The sequence below is a fragment of the Neomonachus schauinslandi genome, chromosome 5, assembly GCF_002201575.2.
Source record: "Neomonachus schauinslandi chromosome 5, ASM220157v2, whole genome shotgun sequence".
NCBI classification, from domain to species: domain Eukaryota; kingdom Metazoa; phylum Chordata; class Mammalia; order Carnivora; family Phocidae; genus Neomonachus; species Neomonachus schauinslandi.
In genome coordinates, this window is record NC_058407.1 from 106,896,587 (window position 1) to 106,918,467 (window position 21,881).

At 38.5% G+C, this 21,881-nt stretch overlaps 1 protein-coding gene across 19 annotated transcripts in view; it reads left to right on the top strand.

Annotated features, from left to right (window-relative positions):
- Window positions 1–21,881, top strand: part of PARD3 (par-3 family cell polarity regulator) — a 656,432-nt gene that overhangs the window by 443,922 nt on the left and 190,629 nt on the right. For 16 of the 19 annotated variants that reach the window (XM_021685996.1, XM_044915499.1, XM_021685999.1 and 13 more), the window contains 2 exons: window positions 1,259–1,486; window positions 16,119–16,350. In XM_021685996.1, the coding sequence (XP_021541671.1) occupies window positions 1,259–1,486; window positions 16,119–16,350 (460 nt within the window). Of the gene's footprint in view, window positions 1–1,258; window positions 1,487–16,118; window positions 16,351–20,983; window positions 21,091–21,881 lie in introns of those variants that run through there. The other 3 variants (XM_044915502.1, XM_044915503.1, XM_044915504.1) reach the window with 1 other exon arrangement.

Here is a 21,881-nt window from a genome sequence, read left to right on the forward strand (position 1 = left end):
TTAAAAAGATAATTCTTGTTTTGACTCTCAGTGTAACTTTTATTCTATTTTCTGCCCTGAGCCATGCAAAGCCCATGTCATAATTATTGCCTTTTAGGTAATAACATATCAAGGCTATGCCTTAATTATTGATTAACAAGTGGGCCGATGACCTCATGTACAGATAAACGACCTGCTCTCTTCTACCTTCCCATTTTTTTGTACCTGTCTTTTTCACAGTGGAAGTGACAAGCTAGTTCTAAAACCTGGGTTGCCCAGTGGTGGTACAGAGCTGGTCTTTGAGTCATCAAGAGACAAACTTCATCTACCTCTGAGTGCCAGGTCAGGCAGTGATGGATGAGGCTGTCTGCCTTGCTTAAAGAAATCCATTTTGATCGCCTTCGAAAGCTTGGTACTACTGGTATTCTCTCAGGCCCCCTGCCCTATATCCTCCAGAAACAGCCAAATTGTTCATTCCCCCAACTCTCCCCTGCCATCTTACTGAAATTTTCTTTGTTAATTGTTAAGTTTTCTTCCTCCTGCTCATCACTTGTTCCTCAAGCAGCTATTACTCCCCAGCCTGGAGATAATACGTCCTCATGTTCAGCTCTTGAGTCTCTCCTCCTTTACTGCTCCCTGGTGAGAGCCCTTATGTAATTTGTTTCTATTCAAATCTTGCATTGCTCTTTTCAGAGAACATTAATGTTTCCCAGAATCCGTTTTCTGCCTGGTGCCAGGGTTCCCTAATTGTCTTGGTGACGAGTAGTCTTTTGTGCTCGTTTCACCTACTGAGCTGTGTGATGAGGAAGAGAATTCATGGAATTCATTGAGATGAAAGTTTAATTTCTGCTGTAAATAATTTGAAACTGTCAATAAATGATTTCAGTTAAGTTACAAAGCTTACTCTTGATTGCTTATCTTAGCCTTCACATCATCCCTACTTTTCAAATGAGCTTCTGGTTTATTCTGGTTCTTTTAGATTATTTACATACTTGGAGCAGATGATTTGACCAAAATTTTATCTCTTGAGCTAAAAGTGGAGACTAATAACTTACAGTTTTTCCTAATGAAAATAGAGAAAACAGACTAAATTTAATATATATTTGAGAAAAATTAAAATTAGTTACTATTACTTTATTTTTTAACATTTCCATCCACACTTTAAAACTCAGTGAGCAAATAATTTATGTCCCTGATGTTTTCCACAGTCCATAGGTATTCAGGTATATCATTTTCATCACTAATTCTAACTAACATTTCATTTTTGTTAATCTTCAAGGTTCCCCCAGCAGAGATGTAGGACCTTCCCTGGGTCTGAAGAAGTCAAGCTCATTAGAGAGTCTGCAGACGGCAGTTGCTGAGGTGACTTTGAATGGGGATATTCCTTTCCACCGCCCACGGCCGCGGATAATCAGAGGAAGGGGATGCAATGAGAGCTTCAGAGCTGCCATCGACAAGTCTTATGATAAACCTGCGGTAGATGATGATGATGAAGGCATGGAGACGTGTAAGTTTATAATGTCTGAAAGAACAGAAATTACGAACAGCTCTATGGAGCAGCAGTTCTTCAAATATGTTCTAGGGAACCCCAAGGGTTCCCATTATCCTTCAGAGGGATCATTGAGGTCTAAACTTTTCATAATAATAATAAGTTATTTATCTTTGTACCCTTTCTCTCACAAGTACAAAGTTGGGTTTTCTAGAGACAACAGGTCATTTGATATTGTAATAGATTGAATGCAGAACAGATAGAAGAATCTGCCTTTTCAGCCAGATAATGAAGAGATTTGCTAAAATGTGAAACAGTGCCATTGTTTGTACTTATTGTTTTTGGAAAATACAATTATTGTTTTATAAAAAAACAATTTCTGTTAACATAAATTTTGTTTTTTATAAAGTAATTAATATTTTTAGATCTCAGTTTCAATTCAGTAAGAGATAATCCACATAAAAATTATTTTGAGTCCTTAATAATTTTTAGGAATTTAAAGTTATCCCGAGATCAAAATGTTTGAAAACCACGGCTACAATGTGATATCTCCAGTGAACATATGTAATGATCTATGCTTTTGAAAACATATTTTTGTTTCATTTTTATGAATTACTCTTGCTTTCCTTGATCTGAGCTAGCATATTTATATATGTGTACATTTCAAAATCGCAAAATACTTTTTTTTTTTTTAAGATTTTCTTTATTTATTTGACACAGAGAGAGTGAGAGAGAGAGAGCATAAGCAGGGGGAGTGGCAGGCAGGCAGAGGGAGAAGCAGGCTCTCTGCTGAGCAAGGAGCCCAATGCGGGACTCGATCCTAGGACTCTGCGATCATGACCTGAGCCGAAGGCAGCCGCTTAACCGACTGAGCCACCCAGGCGCCCTCAAAATCGCAAAATACTTTAAAGCAAAGATTATTGAAAGTCAAAGGTTAATATGAGTGAGCAGTATGTTTTCCATAGAATATTGAGAAAAAGGTAATATTTATAAATATGTTCAGATGTTACAGGGAGTTATCTTTATAGTTAAACACTCATGGCATAAAAATAACCATTCCATTGGTTTTAAAAATCAGAAAAAAAAAAACAAAACAACATGTGCTATGGTGAGCGCTGTGAATTGTGTAAGACTCTTGAAACACAGACCTGTACCTCTGAAACAAATAATACATTGTATGTTAAAAAAAAAAGAAGAAGGTAGCAGGAGGGGAAAAATGAAGGGGGGGAAATCGGAGGGGGAGACGAACCATGAGAGACTGTGGACTCTGAGAAACAAACTGAGGGTTCCAGAGGGGAGGGGTGTGGGGGGATGGGTTAGCCCGGTGATGGGTATTAAAGAGGGCACGTTCTGCATGGAGCACTGGGTGTTATGCACAAACAATGAATCATGGAACACTACATCAAAAACTAATGATGTAATGTATGGTGATTAACATAACATAATAAAATAAAAAAAAAATTAATGAAATCCCACCACTGAAAGAGAACCACAGTTAGCATTTTGGTGTACTTTCTTGTCATCTTTCTTGCTTGTGTTTAATGAGATTGTATTTATATCTAATAAATGATGTACTTTAAAAAAAATTTTTTTTAAAGAGAAAGAACTAAAGAGTCCTAATTGTAAAAGCTGTTGATTAGCTTCTGTTGTTCATAATTACTACTTTATATTTTAGTTTTTAAGTTCAAATGTGACTCTATGCATCTAACTGTTGTTAGAAAAGTTAGAGACGCTACTGCTCAAAGTTCAGGCAGAGACCAGAGATAATTGAAGTGGATTGTAATTTACTTGCAATTTAACTTTTGGATGAACTGCTACTAGCGCAAATACCTAAGGAAGTGGTGGGGAAGAAAAATTTTAGATAAAAATCACATTCGGAGGAGACTGAAAGTGATTATATAGTTTTTGCCTGTTGCACATATAATGTTTTTGGGAAGACGAATACCGCTGCCATAATGTAGCATGCAAAGCAAAACTTGGGGAGAGCACTGCTCTACCCCACCCCCGCCTTCCCAGCCCTTTACCTCATTCTCCATCTAAAGCTGGATGGAGCTTTTTCACTCTAACCAGCCAGTGATTTCAAATGTATGCAACCTATTCTTGCCAGATGAAGAACATATTTCCTATTTTTGCTGCCAAGTCTGGGCTCCAAGATCCTGAGTCATATGCGCTTTCAATGCTCTTGAGCTTTCCCCCACTGTATCAGTGGTTCCTTTCCAGTCTAACCAGTATCTCTTGTGCAGCCCTACTATGGTAGCATCTTGCTTCTGCCTGTCCTGGGTGTATATTTAATAAGACATGGTACTTTGGCCCCTATTAGTTCTTTTTTAAGCTTCTACAATTTATGATGCCTTGTTCTCGTTAAAATGTTATTTAAATTCACTCATAAAATGTAATTTTCTCACATATAACACTCATTTCAAATGCATCAGGGGATGGAATACATATAAATACAAGGCATGTTTTTAATTCTGATAGGGACAGCCTTCAGAGTTTCTTAGCGGTGTGGATAGACAACTAAATTTGTTCCTATATCAACTTAGTTTCCTTTTATAATTTGAAATAACTGGTTTAAGTACATTATGTTAAAACTTTTTCATTCAGCTGCCATTGAGACAAAAAATAAGCAATTAGACAAATTACATTTTGTAAACCAAAGGGGAAGTTCTGGACAAGAGATGGGAAAGGCTTGTGACATGTGCATCTACAACCACAGAGTGCTATGTTTTCCAAAAGTCCTGATTTTATAATTTTTTCCCCCAGACCAGTCTCTTGAACTCAGGATACAAAAGGAAAAAAAAAAAAAAAAAAGGAAAACAGCTATTGTACATTTCACACTTTTGCAATCCGAGTTGTTGAGATTGCATTAGTGGAGTAGAGTGGGCACTGAAATAGGATCAGGCGACTCACATCCTAGTCCACATTCTTCTGATGAATTTGGGATTCTGACCAAGCTACCTAAAACCCCTGAGCTTTAAGTTCCTCATTGTGCAACTGAAGATTTGGACAACTGGGTCATTGATTCTCAACGTTGTGTATTGTGACCTCTGGTCAGGAGGGGAGCCTCAGTGGTTTTGGGGGAGTCCAGAAGTCAGGGGGAGGCTGAGCAGCTGGGCCTCTGCAAAGCCACCAGCTCCACCCCTCACCCTGCTGTCACCCCTCTATTGCCTTGGGACTTGGGGGGGTTTTTTTTGAAAGTTACTTTTAATACATTGTGGTTGTCTGTAAATTTTAATGTTAATAGTAGTTTGCAGTTTTTTAGAAAATTCTTAAAAATCTCTGGTTTAGATGATTTAGATGGTTTCTGAGGTCCTTTCTAGTTTTGACATTCCATGATTCTGTGTACCTGTTCACTTACCTGCCTAAATCCTGCCTTCTAAGCTCTCTCACCTCCGTGGGGCCCACGAAAGAAGACACCACCATGTCTGGTTTAATCGTGCATAACTGAGCATGGGGCCTGGCAAATCATAGGATTCAGTGCATATTCATTACATCAGTAAGTGAGCTCCTGCTTAACTAGCGCCATTGTGTCTCTGAGAGAGAGAGCCTTTCCCTCTGCAGGAAGAGGGGGATGGTGGTGTCACTTTGCCATCCCTGTTTGTGTTGCGTGCTGAACCTGCATGCACTAGACCTCTGGTGCCTAAGCGAAGTCTAAAAAAAAAGAAGTCCCTCCGGCCTGGTGTTACTGCTGCTGATCATTAGACTGTCGCCTTTCCATATGACTAGATAACAAAAAGGTGTTCAGTGGCTCCCGTTATGAGAAAGGCCAATTCAGTCCACTCTTCCTTTGGTTTCCTAAACAGCATCCTTGTCAGAGTCTGGCTTCTGGATTCTCACGGGCAGGTCCACATGCTTTTTGTCACCATGGCTTGCCAGCATCCACATGCTTGTTTCTGGTTGTACTCCGCATCCCCGCCTTCCAGGGCGCTGTCCCCTGTGGCCAGCGGGTCTCTGTCCTGCCACTGTCTGTGCTCTGTGGGCCCCTGGCAGACGGTGCTTTCCTGAGCTGTGGTCTGACGCCCTTACAGCTGCCAGTGGCAGTGAAAATGCCCTTTCACTATTGAACGTGGCTCCTAGCAGACAGTCCTTTTGTTCCCCGCCAGTGTGCCCCAGACGTGTGGGGATGGAGGGTGGGCTGTCGTTGGAAGGCTGTGAGGCTGTGAGCTGAGGCCGGGGATCAGGACAGACGGCCCCCAGTACTGTTCCGGTCTCCTGTTTTCTCCTCCCACCTTAGCCCTTCAAGTAAGATGCTGAGGCATAGGCATGCTTGATTGCTCTTGTCAGTTGGGTCGAGCATCTCCCTGGTGACTGTATTTCGTGGCTCCGAGCAGGCTTGCCTCTTCTCAGCAGTGTCGAAATCATGGCATGGGCACAACAATGGGGGCCAAGAGACTGGGGTGGGCTCCATGTGGTATCTGGTATCTGTCATCTTCTGTAACACTTACGTTCTTCCTGTGGAGATGGCAGAAGCCAGCGTTTTTGTCTCTCATTTAATCCATCTGGCCTCTCCATGTTGTGTGTGTCTGTCTGGATCAAGATGGAGCTTTGTATTCTGGGACCCATTATCTCTGAGGCCCTACCTGTGCTTGACAGGTCAGGGCATCCACAATCTGCTCCCTCTTCTATGCAAATTACATACCCTGCCTGGCTCTCAGCACGTGGCTTCAACATCTCCCAGAATAAATCAGTTTCTGTTGCTACATGCAACAACACTACTTTGTTTTCTTCTTGAAAAATATATGGTCCCATTTTTTTTTTCTGTTAAAAGTTGCCAAATTGTAAGTCTTCCTATCAATATGGAAACTGCTTTTTGTTGGGGTCAGGAGGTGAAACAATGAAACCAAATACTCTCCTATTAATTGTACCTATTGATTTTAAGATAGATCTAGCTTATAATTTTAAATGTGAAAACTGTATGTCTTGAAAACAGAGAGAAAACTTGCTTTTGACTAGCTTGCCCACTTTCTTTTAGTCTCTTATCAGGATATAAGAAAAGATATAGCTCTAAAATATACATAACTTAGGTTAACCATATGAGATTTGAAGAAGGTGAATTTACGTTAGTAAATGAGCTCATATGAGAGATTCCTGGGTAATTTTTTTGTTTATTAGTTATAAAACAGCATATTGCAGTTGATATTTCAAATTTTCTATGGTCGGCATTCTGCACACTCCTAGGCACTTTTCAGTACTATGTATTTGAGCAAATATGCAGACCAGGTCTAATTTTATCTTAAGCAAAACCCATTAGATTATAGAAAATCTGCTGTGACAATTCAGGATATCGGTTTCAAAGTCAAAGTACTTTGTTTTTTTTTTTTAGATTTTTTTATTTATTTGCGAGAGAGAGAATGAGAAACAGAGAGCATGAGAGGGAGGAGGGTCAGAGGGAGAAGCAGACTCCCTGCCGAGCAGGGAGCCCGATGCGGGACTCGATCCCAGGACTCCAGGATCATGACCTGAGCCGAAGGCAGTTGCTTAACCAACTGAGCCACCCAGGTGCCCCCAAAGTCAAAGTACTTTGTAAAAGGTTACCTGTTTGATTAATATAGATAATTGGATGTTTATAAAAATTTTTGTTCTGAAATGCTAGGAATAGCCTGTCCTATCCTTTTAAGCCAATTTGTATACTTAAGTATCACCTGCAGTTTAAGAAGAGGAGTTTTGATTAATTTAAGGAAGTTTCTCAATGCAGTATGGGTGTAAGCGTGTGAAGTAGCCAAAGCTATTCGTCCCACTTCTTTTTGTAGGTAAATATTAACTTAGGCTAAAAGTACAATGAAAAGTCACATGTGAAGTGTTTGAATTATAGAATCCTCATTTTAACCACTTTTTGATAAGGAAAAAGTATTTAAGTCATTGACCAAGAGCATACTTGGGAAACTGAATCATACTGAATGCATACTTTCTGAGTCATAGTCCTGTGATTTTTCCAGAATACTAAACTTCCAAATCGGAAAGCCCCTATCTAAAACTACTTTAAAGTATTGAAGTGTGTATTCATGAGTTGTGGCTCCTAAAATCTGGTATTTAGGCTGTAAGTTCCTGGGGGCCATGGAGTGGTTCAACCCAGTGGATAAACCGATCCTTAAAGAAGTAATGTGGTTAAGGGCCACTGTAGTGCACAGGTTACCGTGGCACCGAAGGTTGGGGTACCCACTTAGCCTATGTGGACTTAGAGCAGAAAGGGAGGTAGCGGGGAGAAGGCTTCCCAGAAGAGTATTAGTGGAGATGAGTACCATTGCTTGAATGGTCTTCACCTGGGCATGTAGGCAGCATGCAGAACATAAAGAGTGGGGACTTTCTCTGGATTTCCATAGTTTGATTAAGGTTGATGTGTATAGTGCAAGTGACAGCATAGTGAGGAATGAGGTTTAAGATGAAAGCAGAAGACAAATCACAGACAACCTTGTTTAAATTATTTTCATTTTATACGAAGGACCTTAAAGAACCTTTGAAGAATTTCAAGTAAGAGTATGATTGCTGGGGTTATTAGGATAGAGAATGTTTATCAGGGATGGCATGGTAAGTGAGCAGTACCGGTGGCAAGGAAATCAGTTCTGTGTTAGTAATGCAATAATCCAGGTGAGTAATGATGCTTAGCAGTGCCAAAGAAAAGGAAGAAACTGCATTTACACGCTTAGCATCTCACACATAAAGATGGATGATGATGATGTGGTTTTTCTCATTAGCACTTCCGGGCTCTGAAACTTAGAATCATCATCGTACTGTGTAACCACTCCATTACCAAGCTTTCTTAATTTTTCCCCATGAAATCTACTAATTTCATTCCTTCTGTTCAATCTAGCCCAAATCCTCATTATTTAATATCTGAAGTTATTGTTAGGATCTCCTAACTGATCTTGCTGTCTCTAGATTTGCCGAGTAATCTCTGTAATCACATTCTCAGAGTCCTTCAAGCCTCCCGGATCATTCTTGCCCAGACCATGTAATCTCCATGAGGTGTATCTTCTTCCTCCCCCTTGCCCCTACCCTCTCATGGGTACATTAAACTGCCTTCTTCAGGAAACTTCTTCCCAAGCAATCTAGTCTTCCCTTGACTTTCTAAAGCCCTAACTGATTATATAGAATGTGTCTGAGACTTTTTAGTATAAAGCATTTTTTTTTAACATCAAGAAGTTTTTGTGGATTCCTCAGTACAGACTGGCTTGATAGTTTAGAACACTGGCTTTTGGGGGACAGTGATTTTGATTTCTCAATAAATAGCAAAATAGAGCATTGCTAGCCATTCACTACTTTGTCACATTTGCATGTAGTTGTGTTGTTAATTATTGTTTTGTATTTTTTTCACTTAAAAGAGTCAGAGCAGTGACCTGGAATCTCTTTCCTTGACACTGTAAATAATATTCTGTGTAGTGTTAAAACATACATTCAACACCAAGCTCACTCCTTGATTAAAAGTAAAATTTTTCGTGGAAGTTCCAACAGAAGAGTGATGAGTACTACCATTTTGGTGTGTAACCAAGTCATTCTGTCTGTCGAAAGGAACACCTTCAGCTTCACTATACATTGTCCCCATGGACAGGAAGCAGTATCCATTGTAGACCATCATTTGAATGTAAAAATCAATTAGATGCCGGAAGTTAATGTGAAAGGGTTCAGAAAATTGAGGGTATAACCCTCATTGTACTTGTTCTGTAGCATTCTCTTGGGAAGGGAAGGATAAAGGAGGTGACATTCTACCAGCATCTTCAGGAGCATTTTACCTGTTTTATTTGGAGGGATGCATTAAAGAGAAGTTTAGAATAAAGAGTCGAAACGAAAAATGGTTTTTGGTAATAAGTCTTCAGTTCTTTGGAAGAGTGATCTTAATTGTTTTTGCCCTTCTGTCCACTCTTCAACATAAACAGTTATTGTTGTTTTTTTTTTTTAATGAACTAAACATACTTTTAGAGTGTTCTTGGAATCATCTCTTTGACCAGTCCTCCTGTTGCTGAAACCACTTCTGTGATAGCACATGGCACATGTCACATGAGTTCTTCGTATCTTTCTCTCCTTTCATAGTCAAACTCTTGGTTCTTCATCATATCAGTTATTATTCCCACCTCCCATTTTAGGGTAAAAGCTTCTTCATTCTTCTTTTTTCATGTTTGGTGGCAGCTTTGTGGGTTTTTTTTTTTCCTTAGCATTTTGAAAAAGCTAAGTTTTCCATTGCCAAGAGCTCATCATTCTAATGTTAAAAGTCAGAGTCCAGAAAAGCAGATCCTGTTATTCGACACCATCTGTATCACTAGCTGTTCATTTTCCACATCTTTCTTCCTTTCCAAAGTCAAAATATTCAACTAAAATAAGAAACAAAAATAGTATTTATATCCCCAAAGTTCTTGAATCTTGCATAGGACATTGCAGTGCCCAGGAGTCCAGTCTTCATTAATTTTTATCACTTTTTTTTTCTTTAACCTAAGATTAATAAGTAGAAATTAGTAGGGGTCAGTGGATTTGCTACGTCTAGTGAAATTTTCCAATTACTAATGTCTCATTTGAACTTACTCATTTTAAGTTTTAAGAAGATAAATTTTGAACACTTAGTCATCCCGTATACAATTACTCCATTTAATTCTATTTCTCCTAAAATAAATTGTAAATTACTCAAGAATATGTGGTTCAATCATTAGGTATTTCTGATACCTAGGGTAGTCCTTCATAAATAGGGAACAATAAAGGATAGTTTTCCATATGATTGACTATTTGTTTAATCATTCTGTCATTCACTCAACAAATATTTAATGATGCTTCTTTAAGCTGTGCCCTCAGAGGAAAGGACCTGTTTACTGGTGATTAAGAAGTAATATTATCATTTTCATTTTGTGTTTCCCTGTTTATACCTATTGAACAATTCATTTAACTCTAGTAGCAACTCTGAACAAATCATTTAATTCTGGCAAAGTTGTCACAGCTACCCAGAATTACATTAACTGCTAACTCTTACACTTGTGATAGACTGTAGATCTTCCACAGCTGCTCTAAAGTTTGATTTACACAGTGTACCTGTTAGGATGCTTTCAGCTGCATTTAATAGAAAATCCAACTCAGACCAGCTCTAACCATGAGGAAATGCACTGTCTTACATAGCTGAGCTCTGGAGTTGGGCAGCTTCAGGGATCATTGATTCCATATCCCAGCGGTGTTACCAAAGATCCACCATCTTCCTGCCCTTTTGGCTGCACTATCCATAATTCAGCTTATTCAGAGGGTAATCACAGAGCTCAGAGGCCTTTTGCTTTCTTGTCCATATCCAACAGAAGGGAGTGACTAGTAACACTGGACTATTAAATCAAGGGGCAGGTTGATCTGATGCTGAATTAACCTGTTGGAGCTAGATTGCATTCCTGAACATGGTCAGAGTTCCATTAGGAAGAAGAAAGGGGGAAATGGATTGTGGATAAGCAACCAACAGAAATCATTAACAGTATCAACAGTAGCAATGGGGGAGAAAATACTCTCAGGACCATGTGGTTTAGAGTCAATTTTTGATCGGAAAACGTTTGTGATAACTAGATAGAAGTATTTATTTATGGCAGGAGCTGCATAACTTTGAGTTTCAATTGAAACCTAATGTCATTTCCTCCATAATCATTAACATATAAGTGCCCAACCTTTTCCGAACTTCTTGGTGACCCAGTCCTAACATGATACCTTGCAGAATTAAGTAGCTTAATTTGTAACATGGACTAGAATTTTAATTGAGCTGCATTTGCATCTGTTGAAAACATGGTAATTAGTATGTTTTAATTGCAGAATGACGGTGCTGCATTAAAGAGAAATGAGCAGCTTCACGTTAAACCTTCTTCAGAAAGAGAAACTTAAAAGTATCTGCCTTCCTAGGTAATCACGTGGGAAAGTTCAGTGCATAGAGCAAGTTAAAATAGGCAGAAGTGTTAGTCAAAAATAGAAATTTCTATTTGTTTGGAAGGAGGTAATCATCTTTTTTTGTGTAGGTTATCTGCAGAAGGAAATCAAATAATCTGTAAAGATGAGCAAAATTAAAGAGAAAAAAATGTAAAACAGCATTTAAATAGATCATCTAAATGTAAGTTTATGATTAATTCTTGCATTGTAATTTACGGCAGGAACACAATCGATCAAGCCATTTACTGCTATTATATTGCCAGTACTTTTCTTATTTGAAAAATTGTTTATGTGAATTTTTTTGTGTTTGAGGGAATAAAAGTATTTTATGTACCTTATTATAAAGGTGGTATTAAATGTACAAAGATTGGTTGTAAAACTTTAAAAAATAATATGACCAGTATTATCAGTGACCTTGAACATACATATTTGAAACAATTATACTGTGTAACCAATTTATTTAAGCTTTTGATAACCACCATAATTCTGCATGGGGACAGGGTCAAGTGAGAGATTCTTATTTTTTTCTATCAAATAATTTTAGAGTTCGAAGTATATATACTTTGATACTCTAAAAGAACATCTTATGTTTGTACATATGAAGCCACATATTGCTAAATATTTTTAATTATTTGGCATTCAGAGGGATTAGTTAACTCGGTACACCCCCAGAAGAGTTTCTGTGGTAATGTATTATCTAAATTAGAATGTTCCGAATAAGCATAAAGAATTCTCAAACGTGCAAGTATCATTTTAAAACAGTCCACTTGCTTGGGGTAGGAAACGGAGCTAGGATTTTTTATTTTATAAAATGAGGTTACAAAACCTGAAGTTAATAAATAATTTAATACTAATTTTCTCTGTTTCACCCAATTTAGAAAATAAGTTGTTATTACATACACTAGAAAATTATTGTGAATATGAAAAGAATTGGCAACAAATCTGACTTCAGCATATAGTCAGTTGTGAAGGCACTGCCTTTATTCTGTTACTGAGCCAGGAGCAGACATATGCCCCTTGTACTTCTGCCAAAACTATTAGGCAGAAAACTAGCAGAATGGCTACTGATACTTCCATTCATGATTTATGATAATGGTTGCTGTGGAAGACTAAGTCATTTACATTTATTGAGCTCATTTTTTTGTTTATAGTTTCAGATATTGTAGAGGGTCTAAAATCCATTAGACAACACGTATAGCACTAACAATAATTGCATAAAAAGATACCAGAAACTGAGGAGAGTGAAACCAAGTACAATGAGCCTTCCCGATGTTGTAGTTGGAGTGTGGCTAGTTTTGTCAGGCTCGATTAGAGGAAAGTAGGCATTGTTCTAAAACTCAAGGAATGGGCATACCCAGAGATTGGAGAAGAGTTTGGTTGGGATAAAGTCATGAGTCAGGTTTACCCATAGTCTTTCATCTGCTGTCTGCATCTGCCTGGTAGTCCTCATTTTAGAAGAAGTTTAGAGAATGGGAGGCAGACTTATAATCGTATCATATGGGGAGTGCGGTAATAAAAGTTACCAAGAGTTATAGAAGTATAGGTAAAAGGAGGTTTGCATGTTGGGAATTTTAGAAAATTCACTAGCATCCATTTATCCATCTTGAGTGTACCTACAGACCTAGGTTTTATAGTTCCTGAGAACTTATGAGAATTGCTTTATAATGGCTTGGATGATTATCTCAAAGATGAGGCCGCACCTATTTCCCAAAGGGTTGAAACAGCAGTTGGCGATCAGACGGAGCACAGCCATGTTTACGGATGTCAGACAAGGTGCTTCAACCCTGCTAAGGCTATATTTATATTCTCTCAGGAGACTCATGTGTGAAAAGGCTACATATAATTAGCACGTCTTTGGGCTAGTTGACCAGGATATTCTTTCACTGCTCTGTGTAGACCACAAAAAAGTATAGCCTTAACTCAGCATTTATTTGTAAGGCTAGTGATTTTCACTAGCAGTTCCTATCTGAAAGTTGTAACAGGCTTTCTCTATCAAATCTGTATCATTCCTATTTATATATTAACTAACTGAGAGGAAAAAAAGCAAATTTTAAAAAATCTACCACGCCCTTTGGAGTAGGAGAGTGGTTCACAAGTAGATAACCCTGTGCAGAGGGAGGCAGACCTTTCTTTCTTTTTTTAAAATTTTTTTATTGTTATGTTAATCCCCATACATTACATCATTAGTTTTAGATGTAGTGTTCCATGATTCATTGTTTGTGCATAACACCCAGTGCTCCATGCAGAATGTGCCCTCTTTAATACCCATCACCAGGCTAACCCACCCCCCCACCCCCCTCCCCTCTAGAACCCTCAGTTTGTTTTTCAGAGTCCATCGTCTCTCATGGTTTGTCTACCCCTCCGATTTCCCCCCTTCATTCTTCCCCTCCTGTTTTCTTCTTTTTTTTTTTTTTCTTAACATATATTGCATTATTTGTTTCAGAGGTACAGATCTGAGATTCAACAGTCTTGCACAATTCACAGCGCTTACCAGAGCACATACCCTCCCCAGTGTCTATCACTCAGTCACCCCATCCCTCCCACCCCACCCCCCACTCCAGCAACCCTCAGTTTGTTTCCTGAGATTAAGAATTCCTCATATCAGTGAGGTCATATGATACATGTCTTTCTCTGTTTGACTTACTTCGCTCAGCATAATACCCTCCAGTTCCATCCATGTCTTTGCAAATGGCAAGATCTCATTCCTTTTGATGGCTGCATAAGAGGCACACCTTTCTAAAGTCATTTCTGTGGTTGCTAACCAGTCCTAGAGTTTTGTGTGCATTTGATCTGGCTTCTTGAGTGATTTCATCAGTATGAACCACAAGTCATGGCATTAAATGAATACACAGGATTGATAATAGGTTTCTGAAATACAATGCTGACCGCTGGAATTATCTTCTGGGTAGATTGTGTAGTGACTGGGTGATAGATTACCTCGATGTGTGTTGTGTGAAGCATGGAATTGAGCAATCACAAACAGTTGATGAAAGAAATGCATGAAGGTCTTGCTGAAGTACAACTGTATGGGACATAATACGAGAAAGAGCCCTGGACTGGGAGTATGCTGGCCCCAAACCTTTCTGTTTCTTCAGCAAGAAATGGAAGATATTGGTCTAAATGACCTCTGAAGTACCTTCTGGATTTAGACATGGCGATGCTTTTATTCTTGAGCTGTACGAAGGCATGACCTGCTGGCATGAGAAATATGTTGGCTCATGTTTTCAACCAAATGTGTCAACAAAAGGAATTGGTATTATGCTAAGTAGTTGGCATTTTTTTTTAAACTGTATTACTTTGAAGTGGTCATGCCATTACTGATCATCTTTTTCTCAGATTTGTGAGGGTTTAATAGCAGAACACTAAGATACTGAGATTGTTTTAACTGGTCTTATTATACTTTGATATTGTGTATTACTAACTCAAGTGTCCCTTGGTGGTGGAGAGGCAAGACTGAATTTCACTTGAAGATATATTAACTTGACTTAGAGGTCAGTTCTTTGTGAAATATTGGGAAGAGGCTTAACTGTTCTATTTGGTTCTGTGTTAGGAGAAGCTCAAAAACATTGATTCATACTTTGTTGATGCAGGAGAATAAAATGACCTCAGAAGTCAAGGGATAATCTGAAGCCCTGATAATTCTTACTCTATTTGGAAGAAAATCTTAGGCAACCAATCTCAGAAAAGATTAATGAGAGTGGCTGCTAATATGTACATATATTGTTTCTTGCTTAATATAGAAATTCTTAAAATTCTTTTGGTAGGTGGAAACCTACCCTAGTTACTTGTCATTCTTTCCAATCAAAAAGTTTGGGGTATTGAAGTGCCCTTGAACCATATGCTTGCCAAGTGTTGGTTCAAAGAACAGAATATTGTTATCAATAAGTAGGTCTTGTATCTGAGAACTTCAGGGGAGTGTGAGGTTATTGATTTACACATTTTCATGGTGTCATCCATCTTTGTTTCCTTGTCATTGTGTAGATGGACATGCAGAGTTATTTAGGATTAGAAGATGCAGTAGCATTTGCTTATGATGTTAGCCTTATGTAATGACAGTATGAGGAAAAGTTACAGAGACTGTAAAGATCCAGTCTTCTGTGTGCAGAAATCACAAATGGACGTATTTGGGAGCCTAAAGAAAGAAGTCCTTATGCTAGTATTGGTGTGCTTACTAGTGAATGGTGTAGTCTCACAAATTAATGAGGGGCCAGAGTGGATCTACATTATCCTTACCCATGAGGAAAGGAAGCACTTGAGGAGGGGCTGCTTGTTTTCTTTGCATTTTGCAAATACGGAACACAGGGTCTATGCTGTGTGATAAGGACCTACTAATCTCTCCAGCAGTGCATGGCTGCATCAAGGAGGATGTTAGCCCTAGTGAAAGAATCAATATCTGGCCAGGAAGCTGCTTCTCTCTTACCGTTGGCACATGATCTTCACATAGGAATACTCATGTGCTTGGTAGTCATCCACATCACATGTTCAATTCTAATTCTCCTCAAAAGTAAATAGCACAGGGGTGCCTGGCTGGCTCAGTTGGAAGAGCATGTGACTCTTTATCTCAGGGTCGTGAGTTCAAGTCCCACGTTGGGTGTAGAGATTACTTAGATAAATAAAAAGTTAAAAAGTAAATAGCTTTGCAATCCACGTTGATAGCAGGACCGAACAACGGTAGAAAACGTGGGAAAGCAAAATCCTCACATATATTTTAGCCTCCTTCACTTTGTTCTTTTGATTCACTGTATTCCTTATCCATTTTTGTTTTTGTTTCCCTTCCAAGTGGAAGAAGACACAGAAGAAAGTTCAAGATCAGGGAGAGAGTCTGTATCCACAGCCAGTGATCAGCCTTCACATTCTCTGGAGAGACACATGAATGGAAACCAAGAGAAAGGCGATAAGATGGATAGGAGAAAGGAGAAAGCTGGCAAAGAGAAGAAGAAAGACCGAGACAAGGAGAAAGAGAAAATGAAAGCCAAGAAGGGAATGCTGAAGGGCTTGGGAGACATGTTCAGGTAAGTCTTTACCAACCCAGAGCAGATCATCCCTAGACATCCGTGAGTGAGAGGTTAATACAGAATTCTACGAGCCCAGATTTGAAAACGTTATCTTTGAGGGCAACCAAAAATGTTTTCTAATGTTCAGTCTTCATTGACTGTCTTCTCAAGGATTTCACTTCAGTTATTTCAGACCATGGTAGCAGCCTTAAAGATGGTATCTTGCCAACCGCGTAAATAACCATGTGAGGAAGGAAGGACCAGTCTTCATGTTAGCTATGCGTGAGAGAAGGAGCCCCATGGAGACAAAGGGCTGTTAAAGCGGTGTGTGTTCTTTTGTGTGTGTGAACAATGGTTCATTATTTAAATTTAACATAGAGCTCAAGTTAGTGGTAGCATTTAGAGGTTCATTAATAACAAGTCTAATAAAAAATGTTACAAATAGAGCTTCAGTTAAGCTGTGTTGATTAATTTAAGACTTACTACTTCAGTCTGTAAAGATTTCATTCAATGTAGGCTCTGGCTGTTTCCTGACACTTGTTTTTGTGTCCCTAAATTATGCTCTGGGATTACTTAGCATATCGTTTTTTACAAATCATTGCTCCACAGTAAAAGTGACAAGTTGTTCAGGAGTTGCACTGAAACTCTCCCATAAATGTTCATCTAAGGTGATTTATAATATTCAGGCATTTAATGTTAAATATAAAGGTTGCTCGATTGTTCCATAAATTAAACCCCTAAACATATCAAGATGATGGTTTCAAATTAAAAACATACAGCACAGCCACTTGACTCTTCAAAAAGTAGTTACCCTGTATTAGGAATCCCTTTCTTTTAACTTTCTTTTAATTGCAAAATGTGAACAAGAGTTTTTATTTTCCTGGAATTTCTTGATTTATGATCCTGAGGTTGACCTCAATAACTCAGGGAGTTAAAGATACGTCAAGCCTGCAAAGTTGAGGACTCGGGGCCCAGCCTGCAGGCCACACAACACAACAGATGTGCTCTGTACATGTCTGATTAAGTTGAGTGCATGGAAGAAGTAAACTATAGACCTAGATAAAACAAAGCCTGGCCTATTAGTGGCATTAGATTTCATTTAAATACGATGTGAGTTCCATCTCTGATGCTTCAGAGCATTGGGACTTTCATAGTTTTACATTAGAGTTTTTCTTGTTTATGTACTACTGAATGCTTTTTCAGTCAGATTGTCTTTCTTCATTGTATGTTGTATCCAAGAACACCTATGGGACGAAATTGCTCTAACGGCCACTTTATTTCAGTTTCTTTGCAAGCCAGGGGACTTTTCTTTCTGTATATGCAGACTGACAGCTCGTAAGTTGGCACCTGCATAACGCACGACATAAGGCCCTTGCCCATCAATTAAAATTTAAGAACTGTGTACTACTTCTTTAAATTGGAGAATACGAGATGGGAGGATACCTTCCCTGAGACTTACACATTCAACAAGGTCTCGTTTCCAGGTGTCCTCCTGAAGTCGCATTGAAAGCCAATGGCCTCTTAGTTTTCCTCCTCCGTCAGGCAACATTTATCTGACAGATACAGTGCTCTGTTCTTCTCATGGAATAAAAAAAATAAGCAAATTTCTGGTGTGTCTTTATAAAATATATTATAAATTATTTGCATTATAAATTGTTTTTTTCTGTAATTTACAACTCCAGAGTAAGAGAGGCTTTATGGTAGAGTTTTTCCTTTCGGGGGCCAGACGAGTGGACGGTGTGGGGGCTATGGGGACCTGTATGTTTCAGAGGGACCCTGAATTGTAACTCAAGAACCACCTTGTTGCTAAAAGTTCTGTAAAATACTATATGATGTTTTCTCTAGACCAAGTTCTATGGGTTATACCTGCACCCTGTAGTGAAAGCCAGCCTTGTGATAATTGTAATTTCAAAGGCCTGCATATTTTCGAAAACTAACTTCTTTGTTTAGGTGCAGGAGCTAAAGGGTTTTTTTACCCCCCTAAAAAATTAGCTTGTATTCTCCCAGTGTTTAAGAATAGCTATTAAAGAAAATCACTGACATTCATACTTTTCTGGGAACATAGCATCAGTGGTTTGCTAGAATCAGCCCACATTGGCTTGTGAGAGCCAATTGCTCAATGTTTAGAAATATTGCCAAACGTTTGTTAAACACACCATTATAAAAATTAAATAAGTTTTATGAAAATCAAAAGCAGTACTCAAAATTTACCAGTTCCTAATTATTTTATCACATTTTACCATGATCTCTGCGTTCGAGGTTATTTACCCCTCTTGATTGGCACAGTGCTAACACTTTACGCGGGGCCACAAAAACAGCTCTCACCAGCTCTACCTTTAAGACATAATGCTGCTAGTTGAATGTGAGCCGTGTTGGGAGAACTTACACCATGGAAGTATATGAGTTCCACAAAACAGAGCCGCTTCTCCTAGGGGTACAAGATGCCAAAGAATGTAAATCTCTCTTAAGCAGAGTCTCAGTATCTTGTCTAGTTTCCTTGACCATGACTGTCTTCCATCCGGGTGCAAATCACTGCCTCAGTCCTTTGGGAAATGGTTGAAGCTTGCCAAACACTTCTCCTTGAAAATGATCTGAGAATAATTTATTAAACATACAATAAGCTTTTTGTCTGATTGACTCTTGGCTCTTAATCCTTCACACCATTATATTACGTTCTTCGTATTGGAGAAGACTCTTAAAGCATTGTTAGATTTTTCAAAACATTTGTAACTACCTCTCATACTTACTGGATCTCACTGTTCGAGACTAATACACTCTCAGATTGGTTCTTTTATGTTTTCTTTTTTTTTTTTAAATAACATAGGGGAATATAGTCTGATTTTAAAATTAGTTTTTCGTTTCTTTTTGTTCTCTTATGGAGAATAGCATGTGATTTCCTTAGCAGTGTTGCTTTTAAATAGCTTAATCAAAATGTGTACGCGCATATACATTTCTTAGGACAGTTTGTAAGGAGGTTCAAGTGCGGCTGCCCAACATAGGCCTGAAGTACAAAGCAGGGACGTGCGCGTGTCTGTGTGAGAGCATGTGCGTTTGTGCATGTGTTGTTATGATTTTGGTTTTGGTTCAGATAACAGAAAGAAAAAGCTAAGGGTCAGGGACATTAGATATTGGGAGTCTAACTTTCTGAGCATATGAGCTTTTTCTCTTTAGTCGCTCGAGGAGGTAATAATATGTTTTCCTTTAAAAACAGGCTCACCGGCTCTCCTCCTCACCATCTCCCTCCACAGCCCCCCCCCGCAAACACACACACTCTCTTCCTCCCCCTATAGATTGTCTGTGATTTTGGGTTCAATTTGAAGAGGGCCAAATATACGGACCCTGTTTTTAAAAGGGCACCAGAGGAAACCATGGCACCCTGCGTAGGTATTTTTATTTATTGGTATATACAGATGACATAGTTTTCTATTTCACACATTGAATGGTAGTCACAAAGATGATTTAATTATTGAAAAATAGCTCTAGGAAAGAATGTTTTGAGTCATATGAATCACTCTTCTGTTAATAAATTATGGAGTATATGAAGTGCAAAAGCGGTCTTAATGAAAGTTTTAAATCACAAGTTTTAAGCTATAAGAAAAATAACAAATGTAAAGTGTTTCACGTTTGTATGAGTTTCTTACTGTATATACTACATCTTCTTTTGCACATAAGGAACTCCTATTGCCTTAATTAAAATGGCTTTGTAGCTAAGAAACCAGAGTGTGCTTACTAAATAGGTAAACATGACTTGTAAATGTAATCATTCTTTGTGCAAAGTGCAGAACAGAGGGAGGGTCTGGAATTTTGAGTCTTTGTTTATGTTTGATTCTCAGATGCTTGGCTATTCAAATTTAATACTATAAAATATTTTTGAGAATTCTGCAGTTGTATGAAATTGTCCTTAAAGAGGGAAGAAACTAAATCTGTCCTTTAGAAGGAGAGAGATCTATTATTTAATGTTTTAAATGTGTTCCTGTTTGAAGGAAAGCAACAGCATTATTCGGCAACATGCTTTTGCCTGGTTTCCATCTTCAAATTGAAATAATCCACACAATAATAAAACCCTGTATTAGGACAATATTCTCAGATAGTAAGTGTTAAAAATTATGTGTTGCCCTTTTTTTCAGCTCTGGAGTAAGTACAATTTGATATTGCTTTGCCTAAAAGATTAGAATAGTTTTATTTTGCATGTCGTAGAATTGTATCCATCTCAAACTGAAGGTTTCTTAGAAGTGACCTCACTGTCACATCTCAGGTTCATTTTATGCTTTTGTCCATATGTGACAGCTGAGAACCTATCGCTATGGAAAGCTAAAGCAAAAGTAATGTTGCAATATTACCATTAAAATTGAATCCTCCAATTACACTTAAAATGATTACCTGGGTCCCTGCAGCCTTGTTTTTAGTTCTGTAAGAGGAAATAGGTAATTTAGTTTGAAACCTTGTTTGGTTGAAATCAGATACACTGCTATCTTTTCCCTTTTAGAATATGATAGTTTTCAGAACACAATGAACATGATCAGATTTTAAGACTTAATGTTGTAGCTTGGATTACACTCTTTAGGCTTTGAGAGAATAACAAACAGGAATGATTGTTGCTTCCCTTACCTGTACTTACTAACTGTGTGTCTATACCGTGTTTCTCATTTAGCCTTGCCAAACTGAAGCCTGAGAAGAGATGAACAACAAACCAGATTCAAAAAGGTCTCGAGAAGCACATATTGCACAGTTGATTTTTAAACAAACAATAAATTTACTTTTAATGAATTCTTAGTGGCTGTTGACGAATTTTGTTTACGACATCAGCAGTTTCGATGGTTTGGTAATTTCCATATTAATCAATTTGGAACTTTTTCATCTTGATTTCGAGCTTGGGGGTTTAAATTACTGCTTGAAAAGGCAGAGAAGTGTTTTTTCCTCTCATTTTTATTAGCCCCTTTTCATAGTGAAAACCATAGTCTAGCTGCTGGCGTATTCAGAAATCATCAGCACACACCAGTCCAATGTTAGAATCTGCTTTCGAGACGATGTAACGTACCAGTTTGGTTTGTGTGACACGGTGGCCGAGGACACAGGCAGCTGGTAGATGAGCAGTCCCAGGGCAGGGAGGCCTGTGGGTTAGGACTGTCACCCACCAGTTGATAACCAAATCGGCCAGTTTGCAAGGTACTTTTGAGCAAATTTTAGTCCCTTCATAGGTTACAGGGTTTAGACAAAAGATGCAGGGTTAGGAAAAGAGATAATTGTGCTTGGGGGTGGCTGACCCAGCAAGTCCTTCCTGGGAAAAAGTAGAGATACTCAGGCAAATAGTAATTCTGAGGTTTGCTGAGACCACGGGGAGTTAAGAGCACACACCCTTTTATAACAGTGTTTCTGGAAAGAGTCTGCCTGACCAAGTGTTGTAATCACAGCTCTCTGAACGTGCAGGTGGGTCTCAGCCTGTCCTTCCTTTAGGAGGAAGCCTTCTGCATATAAGAAGTCTTAACTCACCACCTCTCCATTCTTCATGTCTTCAAAATTGCAGGCAGGACCCTATCTAGTTAGCTTTA